The sequence below is a fragment of the Lissotriton helveticus genome, chromosome 6, assembly GCF_964261635.1.
Source record: "Lissotriton helveticus chromosome 6, aLisHel1.1, whole genome shotgun sequence".
Classification (NCBI taxonomy): domain Eukaryota; kingdom Metazoa; phylum Chordata; class Amphibia; order Caudata; family Salamandridae; genus Lissotriton; species Lissotriton helveticus.
This window is the reverse complement of record NC_136067.1, coordinates 1,637,197,525-1,637,220,960: the sequence shown is the minus strand read 5'-3', so window position 1 is coordinate 1,637,220,960 and position 23,436 is coordinate 1,637,197,525. Positions and strand designations below refer to the sequence as shown.

Below are 23,436 nucleotides of genomic sequence, written 5' to 3'. Positions count from 1 at the left end.
AGATCTTCTGTCGCAGCAGCAGGGGACGGTCCTCCACCCGAACCTGTCCAGTCTCCATCTCCATGTATGGAGATTGAGCGGTGGCAGTTGATGGCTTTCGACCGTCCTCCCGAAATTTGTGATGTCATTCTGGCAGCCAGGCGTCCCTCCAGTAAAACGGTATACGCCGGCAGGTGGAACAAATTTGTGGCATGGTGCACAGCAAAGGCTGTGGATACCCTTTCTGCGCCTCTTTCTGAGGTTCTTCTGTTTCTTCTGTCTTTGGCCCAGCAGAGCTCTGCTCAGGGCACTATCAAAGGTTATCGTTCTGCGATCCCCGCCTTTCTCGGGCTTCCTGATCAGCCTTCTCTTTTTAAGTCCCCGGTTGTTAACCGTTTCCTCAAAGGCATTACACACACGTTTCTACCCGTGCCTTTCATAATGCCTCAATGGGACTTGAATCTGGTCTGGACTTATTTGATGTGCGCTCCCTTTGAGCCCCTTCATAACTGTCCCTTACGTCTTCTCACCTTAAAAACGGCTTTCCTGGTGGCTATCACCTCTGCCAGAAGAGCGAGTGAGCTCCAGGCTCTTTCTTCCGGGCCTCCTTTCCTTTGAGTTCATCCGGACAAGGTGTTTCTAAGGACCCGTCCTTCCTTCTTGCCAAAGGTTTTTATGCCCTTCCACATCGGGCAGACCATCACTTTGCCCACCTTCTTTCTGCCTCCCCATCCTTCCAGGGAGGATGAGAGGCTCCACCGTCTGTACCCAAAATGTGCGCTCGCCTTCTATCTACAGCGTACACAACAGTTCTGGGTGGAAGATCAGCTCTTTATTGGGTGCCAGAAAAGGTCGGGCCGTGCACAAACGGACCATCTCCTGGTGGGTCGTTCTGTGCATCAAAGCATGTTACTCCTTGGCCAGGGAGGAGCCTCCTGTGGGGCTGCGTGCCATTCTCCCAGGGCAACGGCAGCCACTACTGCCTTGGGACACGGCGGTCCCTTGCAGGACATTTGTCAGGCAGCTACGTGGGCCTCGCTTACAAAGCACTACTGCCTTGACATTCCGGTCCGGAGAGACAGCTTCTTTGGCTGTTCTGTTCTCTGTGACTTCCTGATGTCATTTTGTTCGCAGACCCTCCACCGGGGTTGGTATGGCTGGGGTATCAATTCTAAGGTAAGGAATCTATCTCTAACGTGTCTCTTTTAGATGCACAAGTTACTACTTGTGTAACGATATATCTGTTAGAGACATTAGTTAGTGATAGATTTCTTACTGCCCCTCCCATCCACCCCGTTCTGCGAACTGATTACTAGGGTTAAGGTCATCCCTTTCAGGGCCCTAGTTTTATGCACCAATGGTCAGTATCTTGCATGGCTCTGTGTTCCTGGTGCGGAAAGTCGTGTACAGAACTGATGTCAGCGTGCATGGGTGGTGTTCTCCGTGATGTCATCTCGGTACTTCCGACGCCAGTGACGGACGCGGAGTCGCAGGACGCCACCCACTGACGCGCAGGGGTACTGCGAAGCAAAACTTTCCGGATCCAGTCTGACGCCTGGGGATATTCTAAGGTAAGGAATCTATCATTAACTAATGTCTCTCACCGATATATTGTTACACAAGTAGTAAATTGTGCGATTGGAATCCAGTAAGAATGACTATCTTCTTTTTGGGTAGAAAACAATTACAGCACCTTGCATGATTTTTGTCTTAAGATAAGATTGCAGTTTGATTTTCACCACTTTTCCACAAAGCTTTATTGGCAGATAGGCATCGAAAATTGCTATTAGCAGCGCCTAAAGAGGGCAGATTCAGGCTGAACCATAATCCAAGCTTGTATTATTAAGGTGAGAATAGAACCCAGTTGAAATGAGGCATCTATGAATATGGTTGATAATTACTAGTAGAATTTGCGGACACTGGTACTTTGACTCAAGGATTTATTATTCACTTTTTTTACCTCCAAGAGCGAAGTGACCGTAGTGTGTTGTATTTTCTTCTGTTGTTATCTATTTTTTCTAGAGTCCATAACTAGTAGGGCACTCCACCAGTCTATTGGGTGTTTTGCATTAGTGTTTGGGAAGATTGGTTTGTCATGTTACATTAATACTTGAAAAAGTTGCTGAGACAATTAAAAAAAAATTGGATTATGAAACATATTTATCCTGTACAATTTCAGGTTTGCATAGTTTTGACCTTCAAAGTTGTTGAGACAATTAAAAAAAATTGGATTATGAAAACATATTTATCCTGTACAATTTCAGCTTTGCATAGTTTTGACCTTCAAATGAACCTCATTTGAAAGTCTTCAGTACTCTAATGGTAATATTTAGCAGTATCATTTGGCTTACCCAAATTAGGTGCACCCACCATTGTTTTATTAGTGGGACTTGATAAATATTCATGCGTTAACATTGTGATTTCCTCCTTAGTTCTGAACAGAAGCTGAATTTTGTATGTTGGGCAGTTTTTTTGGAGCCAGTTCGGAGTTAAAAGCAGCATGATCAACAAGTTGGGTCTTAGTAATAATGGTTTACTTAGTCTTGGCATTGTATGCTGAAATCCTCATTAGGGTGGAGTCTTTCTTGTGAATCGTTAAGGGTTATAACTGCTTGAAGTTCACATTATTCTTGTTGCCATGTTATTCACTGATACCTGATATCAGACATTAAAGTCTGTGACCACCATGGTTTTACCATTTTTTGTTTTTGAAAGGCAGTCAGAAAGCCTGCTACAAATAATTTTAGATCTTTTCGAAGCCAGGGCAGTACACCACAGTTGCTTTGATCAACTGAGTTGTGTCTATCACAAACTTAACTGTAGTCTGTGAAAAAGACTAGAATTGTGTTCCACCACTGACCTTTATAGGCCCAGTATATATTAATGTTGCCCTAGTTCCCATGTTTTTCTGATTCAAATTGAAGTAATCCTTAGGAGTGATAAAGAAATGGCTGAACCAGAGGCCACTGTTTACTGTGAGACTCTTGTATAGTAACTATTGTTAATTTCTTACATCCTTGTTCTTTCTTTGTCTGTCTGCCATTCACTGTTCAAGTTATAATGTTTCTGTATGCAGCTTTGGAACACTAGATTCTACTGTTCCGTTTTGGATTTGAAAATGAATTCATAATTTCCATCACGCACATTTCTCTCTTTTAAATACAATGATACTTCTTGGAGACGCCCTGATATTAGGTAAACTGATGAACAGAATGAAATGTGATTAATCACAAATTTGCTTTTTTATTAATAATCATCTTTATTATTCGCCTCCATCTCATGCTCCATTTAACAGTAGAGACAAGGATCTGCTTTGCGTTGTCCCTGATTTGATAGACATTAAATTGATTTTAGCAAGTGTTCATCCACTAAAATAATGTTGTATCCTGCCTGATTATAAGGTTAACAATTTTCATAGCTTTTTAAAGTGCATTCAGTCTCCAGTACCTTGACCTTCATATTTAACCAGAAGCAATAAGGGAGTAGCACAAATACACTTTTATTAAATTTATCACCCAGTAACAACTAGTCTTTATTGTATAACTAGCCCATACCACCATCTCACCATTCTTTCCTTCAAGAATATTTTCTTTTGAGCTCGATATATCCATGTATTGCTCGATTTCTAATCTCAGATGTTTAGGCTCAAAGGAAAACAAATCATGTAATAAGTAGGCCTGCTGGTTTTGCATGGTTTGTATTCTAGCACTACCTACTTTTGAAGCATTGAAGGACAATCAAAATGTTAACCTACATCACTCATACAGCTGTTTAGTCGAAACCTGTGTTTTTGTCACTGTTCAAGACTTTTTTTTTTGCTTTGTTAACTTACAGATTGACAGAGAGCTTTGCTCTTCTTCTGCCGAGTTTGAAGATTTTGTTCTTCAATTTATGGACCGGTGAGTGAACTTCTAATAACAGAACATACATTGTGTTATATTATTTGTTTATAATCTATTTGGTAATTCATTATTCTTTGTGATTTTTGTCATAGATGCTTTGCTCTTATTGAGAGCAGCACACTTGAACAAACGAGGGAAGAAACTGAAACAGAAAAGATGACCCACTTGGAAAGCTTGGTAGAGTTGGGACTATCTTCCACTTTCAGTACTATCCTCACACAATGTTCTTTAGAAATATTTAAGGTAAACAGCATTTGTCCTACACTTCATTTATTTCTTATAAAACCACTAATAGAATGTAATACAACTTTTAATAACTTTGAAGGATGATAGATAGAAACGTTTTCTCAAGTTCATTGTAAGAAATATAGATTTATTATACCCTCAGGTTCTCTCATTCTATATAATTTGTATTCATTTTTTAGACATTAATCACAGCACCTGAGACCAGATTTAAATGATATTGTAATGAATGATGTGTGGAGAATTATAAACTTTCTCTTGGCTCAACTACTCTGAGTATATTGCACTGTTAGTTGACCCCCTTTTACAAATATTGTCGGTCAGTTTCTGCCCTCAGGATATTAACATGGAATTGCTCAATTCAATCCTTTCAGATCATATTACTAGCCTAAACATGAAATAACTCAGTGAATGAGCTAGCCTGGCATTTGCAGTCATGTTTACTCTGATGCACTTACATATTTATGAATATGCAGACATTTTGCTTGTAGTGCGTCAATAATTTAGCCCGCTAAGGTCTGCAGTTGCTAGGACGATAAGGACACCAATTAGCAGCTCCTGGTAATTTTTGTAGCTGTTTCATTTAAATATCTGCACCTCTCATATGTAGTCCCCTGAAAATCACATTAGCCAGTTTCTAGAGACACACTTACTCTCAGTATTCTCTGTATGTGCTTAAACCAAAACATTAGCAAAACTATAGTAAACCAGAAAAAAGACCCCAATTCTAGAACAGGAGGAGGAGGGAGGGGTGAGAACAACCAGGCAAGACATGGGAGTAAAACCTTAGGATAATTAAAACCAAGGTTGGAGAGGGAGTAAAGTGCAATTAGCCATTTGGTACATAGTGGGTGTGTTAGTCTAGAGGCGGTCTTCCCCAGTTTTAAGGAATCTTCTTTTGCAACAGGATATTCAGCTGTAGCCTAATGCTTGAGATGTTCTCTTGTCTTTTTCTTGTATGTGATTTTAGGAAATTAGGTGGAAGCTAGCCAAATGGCTTGATAAGTAGCATTAGGTCTTGAATTCTTTCTGCCAGTTCCATATTGTTTTTTTTGCTATTCTGGTAGCGTCTATTTCTGCCCCATAATGTTGCCTCTGTACTTTGTTTCTCACTAGGGTGAAAATGCTCTTTTTAGAACTGATCGCCAGGCTCAGTCTCTTATAATCATGTCCCTATCTTAGAATCTCCCACCACTGGTGTATGCAATTTTGATTTTACAAAGGGTGTGGTGCAAGATTGCCTTTAAAAAAAAAAAAAAGACTGGCTTTGTCCTTTGGATACTTACGGAAGGTCTTTCATGTTGCATGCAGCAGCAGCCCCGAGTGGATCACAGATGCCACTTGAGACATGAAAACAAAGGAATAGTTTGTACTGTTTATTGACCGAAGGCATTGGACCACATAGCTTTAAAGGAAAGGTCCTCCTTTGTTTTTTGCACAGATGTCACTAAGCATACCCAATTTCTACTAGTTGTCTGCAGCTGTACTGACTACCACAGCCATGAAGTATGTGCTGGGGCTCTCGGACACCTTCCTGATATTTTGGAGTAGACATCAGGATCTGGAGAGAGGTGGTGGAGGTGGCTCTTTGGGCGACCAGCCAGTGGTCAGGAATTTTCTAGAATGCTGGACATGTTACCATTTGGAGAACTTAGGTATGCAATGCAAGGTTCCCTGTAAATGTCGATATATCTGAGTGAGGTATACTAGACTTAATAAGCAATTTGTAGGCTTAAGGTAAAACATTTGGCAAATCAGGTGTGGATTGCAGATGTTTCCATTTTGCTTGAAGTGCCTTCATGATTTCTCTTTTCAGGAAGCCATATAAGCCATGACTCCCAAAGCTGTTTGTTTGCTATGAATGAGCTTCCCTATTCTTCAGAATTAGTTCTTTCATAGATTCTCTTGCATGAATCACCCCCTTTGTTGAGATGGAGAGGCCATAGTGAGCAACTGCTGTGTTAAATATAGCCTGTAAAGCTTTAGAATATTCACATCTTTAACCTACCCGTATTATTTTCTAAAGAACCAAAGCCAACCAATCAGGAATACTCTCATAGAGCATCACTCTCCCATGTGCTACCTTACCTCAGATTTCTACCACACTCCATGTGTGAAGGGAGACGACTAAGCTCTGCTCAGTCTTTCACAAATAAGTGGCTTTTTTTCAAACTAAACTGTTGCTATTCGGTGAAGATTTTACATCCCTCTGTTGATTTACCATCTAGAAAATACAGAAATATCTGATACATCTAAAAAAACATACTCTTCAAACCTTGTGGGACCTGTGGCAAGAAGAGGCTTTGTTCTGTGGACCCTCACAAAGAGTGTATGTGTGGCCTCTATCCTAACCATAAAGTTAAGGAATGCAAGACAAGCCACCACCATTCAGCTAAAACCCTCAAAGACAGAGAGGAAAGGCTTTTGATTTGCCTAGCAAAATCAAAATGTAATGAAATGCCATCCTCTGATAAAGAGTCAGATAGTGCGTTTAAAATGTATAAAAATTATTAAAAGGGCACATTGAGATGACATCGAATTGTGAGGAAATGCCATCCATTTCCAAAGAACCTCCCAAAAAGGTTCACAAGAAAACAAAGGAAAGATAATCCTACTAGACAAGCCCAAGTTACAGTCAGTGTCTACACCACCAGCGCGACCGCCAATGCTGTCAAAAGTGGAACACCCGGACTGCCACGGGACAAGTATGCTCTAAGTTGGTGGAGCTAGAGCTGTTTCCCTGTCACACCAGCGGAAGGTGCAGAAGAAGAAGAAGAGGAGGAGGAGGAGAAGGAGAAGGAGACGAAGGAGGAAACAAGTTGTCGTGCTGCGCCCCGCAGACAACCTCTGCCCTTTCCCCTGTAGGACCTGTACAAGAGATTTGCCTGCTGCTGCTACTTGTGTAGCTGTTGCCTTGCTCAAAAGGACAAGTTTCTTCCAAAGCCACAAAACTTGCAGAGCTGCCCAAAGCTCCTGGGTTGACACTGAAACCCCAAAGATCTTGCAGCGCCTTTACTGTCCTTAAAGTGCTGCAGCACCGAATCCGCCTTAGCCCCAAACTGGCAAGGTCCATCGAAAGGCAAATCCAGTAATGTGGTCTGGACATCTGGCGAAAATCCCAAACCACACAACCGTGCATATCTCCTAGTCGTCGCCTTGGCTACTGAATCGGCCGTTTCCAGACTAGATTGTATCAATTGTTGGACCTCCCTAGCTGTATTCCTAAGGGCATGGATGTAGCGACCCAAAAGGCATGTGGCATTAGTGGACTTGTGTGCCATACTCCCTGAAGAGATTACCTTCTTTGCTGATTGCTCCATGCGTTTTAACTCCCTATCTGCATGCTTAAATGGGAAAGAACCTTCTTTGCCGATTGCTCCATGTGTTTTAACTCCCTATCTGCAGGCTTAAATGGGAAAAAACCTGCAGACAGCCTTGAAGAGCACGAAGCCTGGAGCCCCACGTTTCCCGGTGAAGGATGGGTGGACAGGAAAGCTGGAGCCACCTTGTACCTCCTAGCCACGGCCCTGGAGACCGCTGGAGTGGACATCGGCTTCTGCCAAACATCAAGGGTGAGCTCTGCCAACGCCTCATTGAAGGGAAGTGAAGGCTCTGAAATGGAGGAAGGGGAATGGAGCACCTCAGTAAGAAAATTAGATCTCAACTCTGCTGTAGGAAGAGGCAACTCCAAGAGGTTTGCAGCCTTTCAGATTACAGCATGATAAATGGTCACCTCGTGCGTCGGCAAGCATTTTGGTGATGAAAGCTTCCACTCTGGAGAAGTGTTCAGACCACTGGCATCCTGCAAACACTCAAAATCCAGTTCAGGATCTAAAATCTCTCCTTCCTCAGCCCCTCCATGTTCCTTCTGGTACTCTTCTTCCTCCAACAACCTCTTCTTCCAACAACCTCTGAGCCTCTCTCTGAGACCTCATCCTCCGCTGCCAGATGCGGCGCCGGAGACTTCTGGATCGGCGTCGCAGGGATGTCCACAGGAACAGGTGTCAAAGCCGGCTGAAGTCAAGTTGGCGCCAGTTTGGAACCAGGTGACATCGCGGATGCACCATCTGGAGGAGCTCGACCCTCCAAGGACTGCAACAGCATTGAGAATCTTGGCGTCCGAAGAGGCCTGCTCCCTAGAGCCTTAGGCATTAAAGGCACCTGGGGAAAGTGAGGTGGCAAGCCTCCCAGGGAACATGCCAACGGACACATATGGCCAACAGGTGCACCAGTAGGGTTTGCCGCTCTGGCAAACAAGCCAAACATCTCATTTAAAAAATGCGACAGATCTGATCCCGGAGTCGGGAAAGCAGGATACATCGTATCACAGTCTCTGGAATAATTCGGGGAGGCACTAAATTCGGCTCCTGTTGAACCGCCGGAGACCTCGAAGTCAGAGGGAGAGTGGCTGACCTCTGCAACGGAGGAGGCGTTGGATCTATCAAACCCAGAGGAGTGTCTGCTCTTGGAGACAGGCCGACCTCACCCCCGGTGACGGAGTGGAGAGATCTTATCCCTGCGATGACATCTGGAAATCGGGGAAACCGACTTCGGAGATGCATTCTTCGAAAAGCGACACCGAGAACCATGGCACTGTTTTTTTGCTTCTTCGAAAACCTTGAAGTGTGTGGAGTCTGCGACTTCGAGTAGGTCCTTGACCTTCTGTGACTTCTCTTCTGCTTCTTCGCCTTAGCCATGAGTAATTTGGCCTCCCTGTCCTTAAGCGCCTTTGGATTCATCCGCTTGCTAGAAGTGCATGTCCTGACAACGCGATCCGATAAGAGACACTACAAACAATCTTCATGGGGGTCAGTGATGAACATCTGGTTCCCACATTCTTTGCATGGCTTTTAACCCAACTTCCTCGGAGTAGCCATCCTTGTCCAACAACAAAACTCCCAGAAATGGAGAGCCTGGAAAAAAAAAGTTATGCATCGATGGCGTGGAACAAAGGGAACTGACGTCAGCTCGGCAACGAGGCGTTCCATTGTGATGTCCTTGTCGACGTGGGAGAGCTGAGGAGAAAGGTTTCTCTAGAATGCTGCGCATTGGGGTAATTCAAAAGATGAGGAATGCACAGGCAGATGTATCCATCAGAAATACACCAAGTCATTTAATACTGGAGCTCATATCTCTAACCAAGGTGTTGCTAAATCCTCCAACACCTTTTTGATTCAGAAGAGTCTGAAAAAGTGGCCTTGTTTTGGCCAGCGTATAATCCTACATAACTGAATGTGAAATGCCATGGCCCTGATGACGATGGCTATGAGGAGAGGCTCAACTTGAATACCAGTTTGGAGGGAGTCTGAAGATCCTACATCTAGAGTTCCTTTTCAGACAATTCTGGAACGTTCGGACGTATAATGATGATATAGTGTTACACCCCTATTAGGGTGGCACACAAGTTTCCAGCCAATCCATGATGCAGGTACCATTGAACCTAGTAAAAGACTGGTGGCTAATGGTAGTACATGACTACATATGTTTTCCAGAGCCTGCATTGGATGCTGAAATAAAACAAATCCCTGGGTGGGTTTCACCTTAAGTACCACAAACCCAACTCACCACTTGCGCACCTTTCGGTGTGATTTCACAATTTCACTCTCCACCAACATCTCAAATACCAACTTCAGGACAACATGACATTGATGGCTCCTATACCAATTCAAAAAGTAGGAGAGCTTCCACATATTTTCTCTAGGGGACATTGGTCCTGTATAGGATAAATAAACAGCATAAGTTGAAGGAGATACAGCGCCATTTCTGTCAGATTCACCCCAGGTGATTTTGATACCTTTAATAGTCTGATTGAAAGAGCATCTAACAGATTTCACATTCCAATCCCAGCAAAATAAACAGATTGATTCTTATGTACCTTTAAAGAACCAACCACAAAAACGATGAGAGAAATTAATGCTAGGCAAACAAATGATGGGCGCAATGCTGAATAAATCAAACATTCACCCCAAGTCAAGTCTGGGTTAAATCCATCGTTCTTTTGCTCACTATGCCACCCTAGTTTTGACCCAGCCATATGCAGATCAGGCTTGACCCTGCACCTCATTGGAACAGGCCAACCTGAACTGCCAAGCCAGGTCCTCCCGGAACCTGAAATAAACATCCTGGGGGCGGTTTCCGGGAGTTTCCCCTCATCAGCCAGGCTAGCTTGAATCCAGTGGTACAGTGAGCAAGGGACCCGTGTCTGGGCATACCCATCTTACTTGGGGCGAACAGTGCTATGCAAACAAATGATGGACGGAATGCTGAAAAATTCAAACCAGCAGCTGGTCCTAGGTTGCTTGTTTCCTGTCCAGGGAGGACCTAACCTGATAGTTCGGGCTCGACTGTTCCCATGGGGAGCAGGGTCAAGACTGATTTGCATGTGGCTTGGAAAGCAAAAAAACGATGAATTTAGTCCAAGATCTTTGTACTGGGGTATATTGTTCAACATTTTGTGCATCAATTGTTCTTTTCGCATTTGTCACCCCTCATGGGACGGGCATGCCCAAATGTGGGTACCGTGCACTCCATGCCCTTGGAGTCAAGCTAGCCTGGTTGATGAGGGTTGATACCCTGAAATCAGTCCTAGGTTGCTTGTTTCCGGTAAAGGGAGGACCTGACCTGGCAGTTCAATCTGTACTTTTCCCATGGGGAGCAAGACTGATTTGCATATGTCGGGTTTTAAACTGGAATGGCATGGGGAGCAAAGAAACGATGAATTTAGTCCCAGATCTCTGTACTGGGGTGAATGTTTGACATTGCTCAACATTCTGCCCATAAATTGTTCTTTTTGCGAGAGAAATAAATGAATATATCTGGTGAGGCGATCTTGAAACAATGAATAATTTGGTGATGTTGGCTGTCGTTATTCCAAGGCTAGACAAAAAAAAATACAAGCCCTAGTAGACACACCAGTGTGTCTAAACAAATATTTATGTGCAGATTGGTGGTAATGTGGGGAGGGGTCAGTTTTGATTTCCAACATAATGTATTGGTGTAATAATTTGGCTTGTATGTGAACAGACATTACAAAAAAGAATAAAAGAAACTAACAGAAGCATGTGTAAATGTTCATTACCAGATGCTCTTTTTTTATTATATTGATTGATATCCTTAGGAGCTGTGAGAAAAACAGGATACATCCCAGCCCCAAAACTTGAGTAATTGCCTTTTATTTATATATATATATATATATATATAACTTTTAAAACTTTCAATTTCAGGTTGCCCTCGGCAAAGTGTTTAACTATGCCATTTCCAACATATTTGAAACTAGAGTTTCTGGAAAAATGGCTGCTGACATGTGCCGTGCCACAGTAAAGGTGAGACACTCAGATTTGTTTCAGTTTGTAATAAAATGAACTCATTATTCATAGTTTCGAAAAAAACTATTTTGTCTTTTTTTTAAATAGACGAGTGGAATGAAACATTATTTCCTGTTGTATTTGCTTTCCTTCTTTACTTAGCAGGGCGTCCCTTGAGCCAGAGACAAGAGAATTTTGTGTCTGAACCCAGTGACATCCACATAGTTTGACACTTCTGTACCAGATAATGAAGTCTCCCCCCCTGGACTTGTGGACCTGGCATTAATACCGGATGGTTGCTATGTGTAGGAGGCGGGCTTAGGATATGGTGCACACTTATGTAAGTGTAGCACCCTGCACAAATCCATACAACCCTTATGGAGATTATGTAAGTGTAGCACCCTGCACAAATCCATACAACCCTTATGGAGATTTTAGTGGTCTTAGGCAATCTTAGAAAGCTCTCTGAGTGGTAGCTGTTGAAAGCAGCCTTCAGGCTTAGTCCAGAAGTAGTGTAAAGCAGCTTGTTTTACCAGTACTTAATCTCATGGTACAGGTTACGTGATACATGTTACGTGAAAAAGAACCAAACAGTTGTTATAAAAAAATATGTTTAACACTCACCATACAGTTATTATCTCCTTCCCGGAGATATAAACACAATACACACAATACTTTGTCAATAGACTACGTAAAAAGCACAGAATACATAGTTGTCTCCGGGAGAGGCCAAACCATATACTAAATTAGTAGATGCGAATGTTGACACAAGTTAAGAGTGGACCTAGAAGATGTATAAGAGTCAGGGACCCAAGGAACCAACCAAGGTGAGTATCTAGGAACCCCACGGAAGTCGTGTGCAATTCAAGTCGTGGTTGCAATTTTAAAGAAGGACCCCTCCCAGCAGACCCTGAAGAAACAAACCTCATGGAGGACGAAATATTGGCGAGCCACCCCACCCGTGGATACCCCAGGAACCAGAACACCTACACCAGGAAAGCCGGGTGTATAGGTGCGAAGTGGCTTCGGAATCCGCCATAGACCACAGTGGAGGATTGCAGGAAGATGCTGCTGATGAAGAAGGTGAAAGGGTCGGGTGGAACCCAAAGGTGTAGTCGAGAAGAGAGGCACCTGCAAGCAGAGGGGACAGAGTCTATGTCACTCAGGAGTGACTTGGAGGCACGGGAGACGAATGGCCACCGATGTCGAAGATGCAGGAGAGTTTGACGATGCCCTTGAAGTTGCAGCTGTGGGAACCAGGCAGCGCTGTAGAAGACAGGAGTCGTTCACAAGCTGTCCATCGTCGGATGTCGAGAGCCAAAGTGTCAGTCTCCGGCAGGGGCACCAACATGCATTGGCAGCAGCAAACAACATAGTCGACAAAAAAGGTGCAGTGTCGGGACTAGCAAGGTCCAAGTGACTCACACGAGCAGGTAAGCCAGACCAGGCCCTGAGCAAGTAGGGGAGACCACTGGAGCCAGAGAAGACCCTCAAGAGGATCCAAAGGCTGAAGGCACAGTAGTCGCAAGAGGACCTCGAGCAGCTCACCAGAGGATGAAGGCCCACAGTGCACAGGATGCAAAGCACGCAAAGATCTTGGCTGGAGGAGATGCTTGGGGCTGGAGCTTCTTGAAGCCCAAAGTTCTCTGGAGGAGAGAGTCACAAGCCTTTGCAACGGCAAGTCGACACAGTGCACAGGTGTTCTGTTCCAGCAGTTCCGACGAGGGATACTCACCTCAAACTTGGTAAAACAGTGCAAGCCTCGAGGGAGTTGCAGAACCACCACCTGTGTTGCTGAGCTTTTAGGAGTCTGTGGGAGCCCAGGAGCAGCAGACCCGTCAGCTTTGTTGCGGTGTTAGCAGATGCAAGGAAGTGACTCCTTCACTCCAAGGGAGATTCCTTTGGGTGTCTTGTATGTCCACAGACCTCGTGAAGAACCTGTATGGCGCACAAGGACAGATGTTGCAGCAGACTTGCAGGACTATGAGACCAGGAGCAGCGGGAGTGTTCCCAGTTGCAGTCTCGGTTCCCAAGAGCGAAGTCCAGCAGTGTCTGGAGTGCCTAGACGGTCAAAGTTTTTTTTTTTTACATTTTCAAAAACCTTTATTGAAGAGATGGCAAAGGAATATTACAGAATTGCATCATATCCGAGCACCATGTACATGAATATAATTGAATTCAGAGATGTTAACCAAGATACTTATCACTTGAGAGCGAAACATATCAAATATAGTGTAAGAGCACCAGAACAGTGAGACGAGTCACAATTAGAGGCACCGTATACAAGAGAAAGGAACGGTACAAGCGGGGGGGGGGTATGTAGAGGGGATAAGCCACTCGCTGACCTACATCGGCGGCAGCTGCGGGCGGGGCGCTGGCGGGGGGCACGGGAGAGGTTGCTGCACTATGAGGACTACGACATAGGAGGTAAGACACAAGTGGACTCCATATGTAGAGAGGGCGGGATCTAGCTGGCATAAGGTCCCAGAATACGGACAAGAGAGTCTGGCATCCTTAAGCCAAATGGTGAACTTGGGCGCATGGAAACTCTACGCCGTGCGAGGACCAGTAGCATGGCGATCAAGCGATGGGAGGCATCTGGGCAAAATGTAACAAAGACCAGACGGACTCATAATCAAACTGAAATTATGAACATGTCACACATAGAAATCTGAAACCTTGGCATCTATGTTCGAGCGTTGTGTTGGTCAGGCAAACTGATGTACACATTCAACATTGTTCTGCGACATGGTGATAGTGGCAGCACATTATAAAGCACGGGGTCTGGGGTTACCACTGACACCAGAGGCCTTTTCGTACAAATGGAGGGGTTTAACCAGTCTTTTAAGTGGGATCCAGAGGGGGGCTGTGGGTGTGGGGGGAGTCTCTTAAAGGGGCGTGGTACAAAGAATGGTGGGAGCCACGGCCAACTGCCGATTAGCTCAAGGGAGCCACAGGGCAAAAAAGTTTGGGAACCACTGCCCTAAGGAAAGAGTTGGAATGATTCAGGGGTCCTTCCCAGAGGAGGCTGGACAGTGGGGAGCATACTCCCATGTCCTTTTCTCCAGTTTCGCGCCAGAGCAGGAGCCAATGGCTCCCTGAACTGGTTTGAACTGGAATATGCAAGGAGGGCACCAAATGTGCCCTTCAAGCAGTCTGAGTGGCACTGGCAATCGCCCCCACCCTGTCCCAATACACAAGTCCTGTCTGGAAGGTGGTCACACCTCCCTGTGACAGGATACCTATTGTGCTACCTTCCTCTGCTCGAGCTTGGCTCAGCAGCAGGAGGGCAGAATTGTGTCTCTGGTCAGCAGCAGCCATAGTTTGCTGTCTGGTTCTAGAAGACTGGTACCGGGAGCACTGAGGGCTTCCCGGAGGAGTTTTACAGTGCATGGAATCATACCTCCCACACAGTTTACGGTGTACAAGGGACTTACATGGAGACACCAGTAGCCAATCTGGAGTGTACCCAAGTACTCACCATGTCCAATTTAGGGAAGAAGCACCGAGACTGGGGTCCTGATTAGCAGTATCTCAGTCAGACTAGTCAGAAAACATAATGACACCAGCAAAAAGTGGGGGTGACCATAAAGGCAGATCCTACTTTCCTACACCATGTCTTTCTGCCCGCCTTGACCTTCAGTTATAGTTGTGATGTCTGCTTCCCTGGAAGGCTGGAGAGCTCACAAAAGATCTCTTTTCCAGTATTGGATCTTTCATAGATTTACATGATTGAATAATTTCTCGTCGTCGAAGTGGGAGTCCCATGGTACCATAGAAAGCAGTATTCAATTATATACATAGCACATAATGGCTAAAAACATTCCCTTTAATAATTTATTCAGATCATTTATTAAGAACCAAAGTTCAGCCAGTCATGCCACAGCACCCTCAAGATCTTGCTCCACAGAGGCTTCACTCTCTCGGATGTTCCTTCGCATGTTGTTTGATGGGAGTCTACCTGAGATCTGCTCAGTTTCGTTCAGGTTTCTTTCTTTTGTGGAAAGTTTTACCAAGGGAAGAATATAGATCTGGGTTTTGAGTTTTGTACATTAGAAATTGCCCCTTTTTGTCAGCAACTTCTCAGATTTTGTCAGTCACAGGGTATGCAACTGAAATAAATCAATTTGTTTAAAATTAAGAAAAGTCAACTGTAATCCCCTGAATGGAACCTCTCAACAAAAACTGAGATCTCATCAAGCAGACAATATTTTATTTAAAAATGGAATACTAGGAGTATTTGTGGTGCAGATTGCATTTGCTTGTAAACATAAAAATGCTAAAAAAACAAAGGCTCCTTAGTGGCTTATTTCGATGGTATGGTAAATCAGGCTGCTAATATTATGGAGGCTCAAAGGATTTATCTCATTGGGAACTGGTATGAGGAAAATCTCTTAAGTATACAAAATATTCAGATGCCTAACTAAATGTTTATGGACTTTGTATATAACTTAACTGAATATCAAACTGAAAAGCTGGTAAAAGGTTTAAATCCCTCACTGAAACCCTTGTCCAAATGTATTATCTATTAGAAAGAGAAAACAATTGCTCCCAAGAATGTATAGATAAATGTATTTAACATTTATGTTGGTATGAGGAAACCTGTCAAGGTATTGTAAAAACATAGTGATCTGTGCAATAGCAAACATTTACTTTGCATATAGTGAGCGACCGGGCAGAAAGTTTGAATAAATTAAATACGTTTTTACACATTTCTCTATACAAATGAAAGTAAATAAAAGATGTTATGGTGCAGTGCATGGTAAACAGGGATTGAAATAAATATATACTGTGCAGAAAAATAATTGCAGGGCAGACAGATATTTCTGACTAAGTCAGGGATCAGTTTCCATTAGTTCTCTGGAACATTGGTTACCATAATTTCACTCATGTGATGAATGTTGACGGTTCAACCCATTTAGGGCATACCTTTTCTAGGGTCTCCTGAGTCCAGGAAAAAGAGAACAGTTGTCAGTCTATACCCCCAATAGTAAAAATATGGAAATTCATTCTGTCTTGGAAAAATGAATGGATTTATCAGTTTCAGAGTAGACTACTCACATCTCAAACATGCTTACATGTTCAGATATGTTTCAACAACACATGCTGGAGTAACAATTAATCTGGTGAACCCCAAAGTTCCAATAAAAGTAACAGTTCAAAACTTTGATTCCTCTCAGGCAAGACAAGTTGAAGACATCCACAGTGACACTATCCCAGAGCGGTTATCCAATGCAGTCATGATTCATATCTAGGGTATAGCTTAAAAAAAACTAAGAAAAAATGCTGGTCACAAAAGTCCTGCAGGAGGCAAAGATTTAGAAGAGGAGTTGAATTACTGATTAGCATATTAGCTCCCAGCCATACCTTCAAGATTCAATCAACGAAGCAGAGCTGATGCTGTGTACACTCAATATCTGAGGTTGGCCATGTAAAACATAAAGTGTTTCATGCTCCAAAAGATGGAAGAGTAGTCGTCTTCAAATATGGCATCGTCAGCACTCACACTGACAGCAACCTTCTCAGTCCTCTATCGTTAGGGGATACTGCAGCCTATTGAAGAAAATGGATTGAAGACCACGAAGGCATCAACGTATATTTCTGTCCTCATTTTGGATGGGCCCAGCACTCTACCTTGGAATACAATGAAACCAAATGTAACTCAAGAGTATTGTACAATCATGAAACTGTCAAGTATAGTGTTATGTTCAAATATGCCCAAAAAAAGGGAACTGTTTCCTACATCATGAGAATTTACCCTAAATGATCCTGTTTCATAGATTTACTGTGTGAAATACTTAGTAGATGGTGTACATTTCAAATGGTGGCCATTCATCAAATTAAAACAGTCACATGTACTTTAATCCCATATATATATATATATATATATATATATATATATATATATATATATATATATATATATATATATATATATATATATATATATATATATATATATATATATATATATATATATATATATATATATATATATATATATATATATATATATAGATCAACAAAATACCTTGAGCATTGAAAAGGCACTCGACAGTGCTCTGCCATCTGGCTCAGACCTTCTATGCCTGCCTTTCCACTGCACTTTCAATTAATGTGCTTACTTGTTTCAAGGTCGAAACCTCTTCCTCTTGGGCTGCACAAATGACACTTGAAAAGCGTATTACTTGCATTTCTGACTCAATTCAAATATATATATATATATAACTGGAAGTGGTCACAGCTGATATAACTTTTGATTTTCCTAGCGTGTCGGTTCTCCCCTCCCTCACACCCCCAACCCTCCCCCACCCCCAACCCTCCCCCACCCCTCAAGCTTTTCCCACTTGATCTGCAGCCCCCACAAAGGAGAATAGACATGTTTCACTCCTTTTTGCGGCACAGACTCTGACAATGATTATGACAGGGGTGATGAGCTCACTCAGCCCTGTTGAGAAGACAATTGGTATGATGACTTGCAGCAGACTTGTGGTCTCGATACCTCCCCTGAAAAGGGTCTCTTCTCACTCCCTGGCCCAGCCACTGAGGACTCCACTTCCTACTCCATGGTCATGCGTAGGGCGGCCTAAGTCCTTGACCTCCAGCTCCCCACCTTGGAGGTCAAGACTTATGTGTTAACTAAAGTCCTCCAGCTGGGGCAGATATCCTCTGATGTCTTCTAACCATTTAATGAGACATTTATGGTTACCATGTTGGTGGCTTGGGACAAACCTTACTTCGGTCTCTTTGTCAACAGCCAAATAGTGTGACGGCATCACACTGCCCTGCGCAACTCTGCGTTCCTGTCTCAATACCCTTCTCCCTAAAGTTTAGTGCTGCAGGTGTCCATAAACAGATCTTACCCCAACATTTTGCCAAATACTCACCTCCCCAGTTCCCCTCCCAAACTCCCCCCCCAACGATAGGGAAGCCAACCGGGTGAAGACATTTAGAAAGCAAAGCAAGTTTTCTCTTCCACCAGCCTGACCCACCTCTGTTCAGTGAATGCGTCATAGGACGCTATTCTCACGCCCTTTGGGAGTCTGTGGCTTCTCCCTGGGGTCCCTGAAGATTTATGACCTGTCTTTCCTTGCTCAGGCCATTCATCTCTGTCATGATGTGGCCAAGTTCACAATTCATTGTGCCTTGGACCCCACTGATTCATCAGACAAGCAATTTGCACCAGTGTTGTCATTCACCGCCATGTGCGTCTGTAATAAATTGGGTTCTCAGGCAAGGCCAGTTCTCCCTTATGAACATGCCCTTCTATGGGACTCGCCTGTTTGGAGACAAGGCTGATTCTGCTTTAGAATGATTCAAAGAGACCTGCTTATCTGCCCCGCATCTCCAGCCGCCTCAACCTTATAGCTTCTTTTGCGGCTTTGGTAGAGCTGACCCCTACTGCCAGCCTCAGAAAGGACCCCAGCATTCTCATGGTCGAGACGGTGGTGCTCACTGCCCCTGTGGCAAAGGCCAGCAGGCCGTCCATTTCACTGCTCCCCTGCAGTCCCACCTGCAAAACCTTTTAAGCATGCCCTTGGGGAAACAGAGCCACTTGGTGAGAGACAGGATCCAAACATAATTCCTGAGTTGGCAAGCTTCACACAGGTGGATCCTGCAGATCGTTCTGATGGGATATACCTTACCCTTACTCTCTTCTCTGCTGCACATTCCACCGACTACCAGTGACTTCTGGAGGACAATCCCTACATTTTGCAGCAGGAAGTGCAAGAACTTTGGTCAGTGAGGCTGTCGAGAGGGTGCCAGAAGTAAGACATGGTTGTTATTACTGCTACTTTCTGGTACTCATGAAGAGGGAGGACTTTTGTACAATTTTAGACCTGTACTCTCTCAATGCCTGCCTCAGGATCGAGAAATTCAAAATGCTCACCCTGACCCAGGTCTTGTCTGTCCTTGACCCTGGAGACTGGCTGGTAACATTGGACCTGCAGGATGACTATTTCCATATACCAGTCCTGCCAGCCAATCGATGCTACCTTCAGTTCATGGTGGGACTGGAATATTTTCAATTTGCTGTGCTACCCTGTGGACTCGCCAGCACCCCTTCTGGTGTTCACGAAAGTGATGGCAGTTGTGGCAGCACACCTTCGGAGGTAATGGGTGAGTGGCTTCCCTTACCTTGATGACTGGCTGTTGAAGGCAAACTGTCTGTCATCTTTGGGGTTCATTATCAACTAGCCAAAGTCACTCCTGACTCCTTCTCAAATGCTCACCTTCATTGGGGCCATTCTGTACATCGTTCAGTTTCTTGCATTTTCCCTGGGAAAGAGAGTCCTGACATTAAGGCTTTGATCTCAATCTTTCAGGCTCAGTCCTATATCTCAGTGAGGTTCGCTAGAGGCTTCTGGGAATGATGGCCTCCTGCATCCTGGTGGCATATGCAGGCTCGCTTTTTAGTGGGATCTAGTCTTGGTGGTCCCAACATCAAAGGGACCTTTCCTACTACGTTCAGATTTGTGAAGAGACTGTAAAAGTTCTGCAGTGGTGGTTACTGGACCATGATTGGGCTTGCAGCAGACCTCTCTCTCTTCCCCACCTAGAGCTGACTGTTATGACTGAAGCATTGCTTCTGGGTAGGGTGGCCTTCTGGTAGGGATGGAGTCTGATGTCTCTGTTGTCTTGGCAGAGTCCTGAATCCATATCAACCTTCTGGAGCTGAGAGCTGTCCGCTTGGCATTAAAAGCCTTTCATCCACCAAAGAGAGGCTGGTTCATGTGCTCAAGACAACACCATCACCCATGCTACTGCAATAAATGGGGTGCAGTGGGTTCACAACACTCTGCCAGGAGGCCTTGTGCCACTGGAAATGGGCTGGACCCACGGAATTTTCCTTGTGGTGAACCACCTTGAAGGCTCATTGAATGCCAGGGCAGACAAACCAGTGATGCCTGGTGGATCACTGATGTGGTGCAAAGTCTCTTCCGCAAGGGGATAGAACCTTGGTTCGATCTGTTCGCCACGGCTGAGAAAGCGCAATGTCAGCACTTCTGCATGTTGACGTTTCTAAGGTATCTCTCATCTCAAGGGGAGTTTAGGAGTGCTGTATGGCTTTTCACCAATATTACTCCTTCCACGAGCTCTCAAAAAGACCAGGACCAATCCGGCCCACGTCATCCTAGTGGCTCCGTATTGGCCTTAGTGGGTATGGTATCCAAAACTCCTAGGCTTGAGCATATACCCTGGGTTTGAGCACATGAGATCTGGCTGTCCCTCCAGGACAATTTGCAGTCGCATCAACAAGGATGTGTTCTGCACCCTGGCCTTCACAATCTCCACCTTATTGTTTGGAGATACAGCTGCAACAGCTGAACATCTTTGACCTTCCTCCAGAGGTGGTTGATGTCATCTTGACAGCCCGACATCCCTCGCCTGGCTTTCAAGATGACATAGCCTTGCCGGGCTAGGGACAAAACAAAAAACAAAATGTCAGATAACTTTGCCTAGATGGAATTTATGCGGTGTGTACCCAGCAATGAATTTGTCTCAACGACAGGCATATACAGTTTTTGACAAGGGAGGCCTCCCCCTCTAAGGAGGAGAGAGTTCAACGCTTAGACCCCAAGAGAGCATTGAGCTTTTATGTATATCATACCATTTGGACAATCGGTTCTTTCTGAGGTTATCTGGAGCAAAAAAAGGAAAGGGGGTATGGATGGGAACCATATCTCGCTAGATCGTGCTCTTCATTAAAATTTTCAACACATTGGCTATAAATCAGCCTGCAGAAGGACCGCCTGCTCATTCTACCAGGGTCAAAGCTGTTATCACTCCCTTTGGCACGTGGAGTCCCTGTCCTAGACATTTACTAAACCGCTACATGGGTGTGCCTCCATATGTTTACGAAGCTCTATTGTCTGGACAGTCTGGTCCCCTGAGAGGGACATTTTGCGTGCTCGGTCCAACAAGATCTTCTGGTTTCAGTCCACGCACAGACCCACCTCTTTGTTGGTGCTGCTTTGATATACATTTGAAAGGTGAGGAATCTGCAGCTAGAAGTTTCTATCAGAAGCCCAAGTTACCTACCTTTGGTAATGCTCTTTCTGATAGATACTGTAAGTAGGCGCAGATTCATCACTGATCCTCCCGTCCTCCCTGTTCTCTGGTTGACCTCTCCTGGTTAATAAGATCCCAAGTCTGCGAATCTATACAGGTCACACCAGTTTGTTTTTAGGATTCTGCGTATCGTTGCACAGTCAGTCTAGAAAGCAACTGACATCAGCACCCAAGAGTGGTGTCTCGGAGCTATGCTCCATGTGTAATTTCTAGAGAGGAATGACTTCAGTGCAGAGCTGCACAGCACCACCTACCGCCCCACACGGGTATTACTGAAAGGTTGCCGTATCCAGTCTGATGCCTGGGGAGTGTTCAAATGGGGAGGAATCTGCGGCTACATAACCTTTACCAGGAAGTTCATTACTGAAGGTAAGTAACTTCTTCGTATAGACACTCTCTGTAAAGTGTTACTAGCAGACCATTTTTTAACATCAAATTACATATCTTCTATATAATTGATGAAGTCCCATACTTTTGCAGACAAATGAAGTCATTGTTACGAACAAAGACAATCTATGTATTAGTAGAGAGGCTACAAGGCTGAGCCACAACCCGACAAAATAGGTTGTCCAGGAGAGTTGGTAGTATCCTTTTACATTTTAGAGAGAGTGTAAATGACTAATGTTTTAATAATCATAGAATGATAACACTACTCAACTTAGGGTCAGGTGTTCTCCAAGCTCTATTTGGCCCGTTCTTGTAAGTGTCAACAGGAAACATGAATATTGCTTTGAACTCGAATAGGAAGTAGAATGTGTACAAATGATAATATATTGGCATTTAAATTTTAGGTTTCAATGCCCTTCATGATAAGGACCCTAGTTTATATAAGCATTTAACCAAGTCAGGCAGAATAAACTGTGGTCCAAACTAAACCTAGGTGTAGCACCAACTCTGAATGATGCAGGGTGTTTATATAAACATATGAATACAAATCTAGATAAGTTGGGGAGGCAAATGTTATGAAACATAAAATCATAACATATAATGGTTCACGTCAAGGGACCATTTTGGCCCTGATTTATTGAATTTGTTCCTATTTGATTTACTTCATGGCCTGGAAATTGTTCTACGCTTACCTCTAAATTTGGGGACACTTTAATATGTTTCAGTACGCTGACATTCTTGTCTCATCAGATTGTACTTTAATCAGCTTAAAACTACTTATACGTATAAGTTTCACAGTTTTTCAAGGACTACTTTATGAACAAAGATAAATGTTTTTGGAAAGCTCATAAGACCTTTAAGTGGTATTTAACTGGGGACAAAATAGACCAATTTGGATGTTACGATTACAAGAGATTGTCTATTGATGATAAATTGGATGAGACGTATGGACAAAATAATACAGAAGTGCTTAAGAGTTGACTGTGGCGTTACGAAATGTTATGGTACTCCTGGTGCTGTTTCTCCAATATTTGCCCTAAACATTTTACAGTTCAAGTTATCTATCTCGTGGGCAGACGTTTGCAGTGGGCTTTTGGATAAAATGTAAATTAATGTAATGATATCAATTTTCAACCTGAGACACCACACCCCTCACTTGGTCAGGAGATTACAACTTGGTCATGTTGTTTCTGCAATACACACCAATGGAATTTCTCTGAGCTATTTCTTTAGTCTGAAGAAGGCACCAAAAGATAGTCCACTAAAAATTTAGAACTTGGGCAACTGTTGGGGGCCATGGGTCTGGTCTGCGTGAATGGAAGAAAGGAAGCAGACTGGCCCGCGAATCGTACTTTTAAAGTAGGGCAACAAATGTGCCCAATAGATTACGCATTCATACAGGCCTGGAATTTGTATCTAATTAAACAATTTGAAATTCTCAGGGTGGAGGCTAGTGATCATTACCCACTGCAGGTAGAACTCCAGGTAAATAGCGCCCCGCATAGACAAAAAGTGCTACCAGTAGAGGTGGAATACCCCAAGCGACT

General features: G+C 43.9%; 1 protein-coding gene across 2 annotated transcripts in view; it reads left to right on the top strand.

Moving 5' to 3' along the window:
- PSME4 (proteasome activator subunit 4) overlaps positions 1-23,436 on the top strand; it is a 1,411,622-nt gene that overhangs the window by 303,152 nt on the left and 1,085,034 nt on the right. For both annotated transcript variants that reach the window (XM_078649478.1, XM_078649477.1), the window contains 3 exons: positions 3,814-3,878; positions 3,974-4,124; positions 11,348-11,446. In XM_078649478.1, coding sequence (XP_078505604.1) covers positions 3,814-3,878; positions 3,974-4,124; positions 11,348-11,446 — 315 coding nt within the window. The remainder of the gene's footprint in view (positions 1-3,813; positions 3,879-3,973; positions 4,125-11,347; positions 11,447-23,436) is intronic.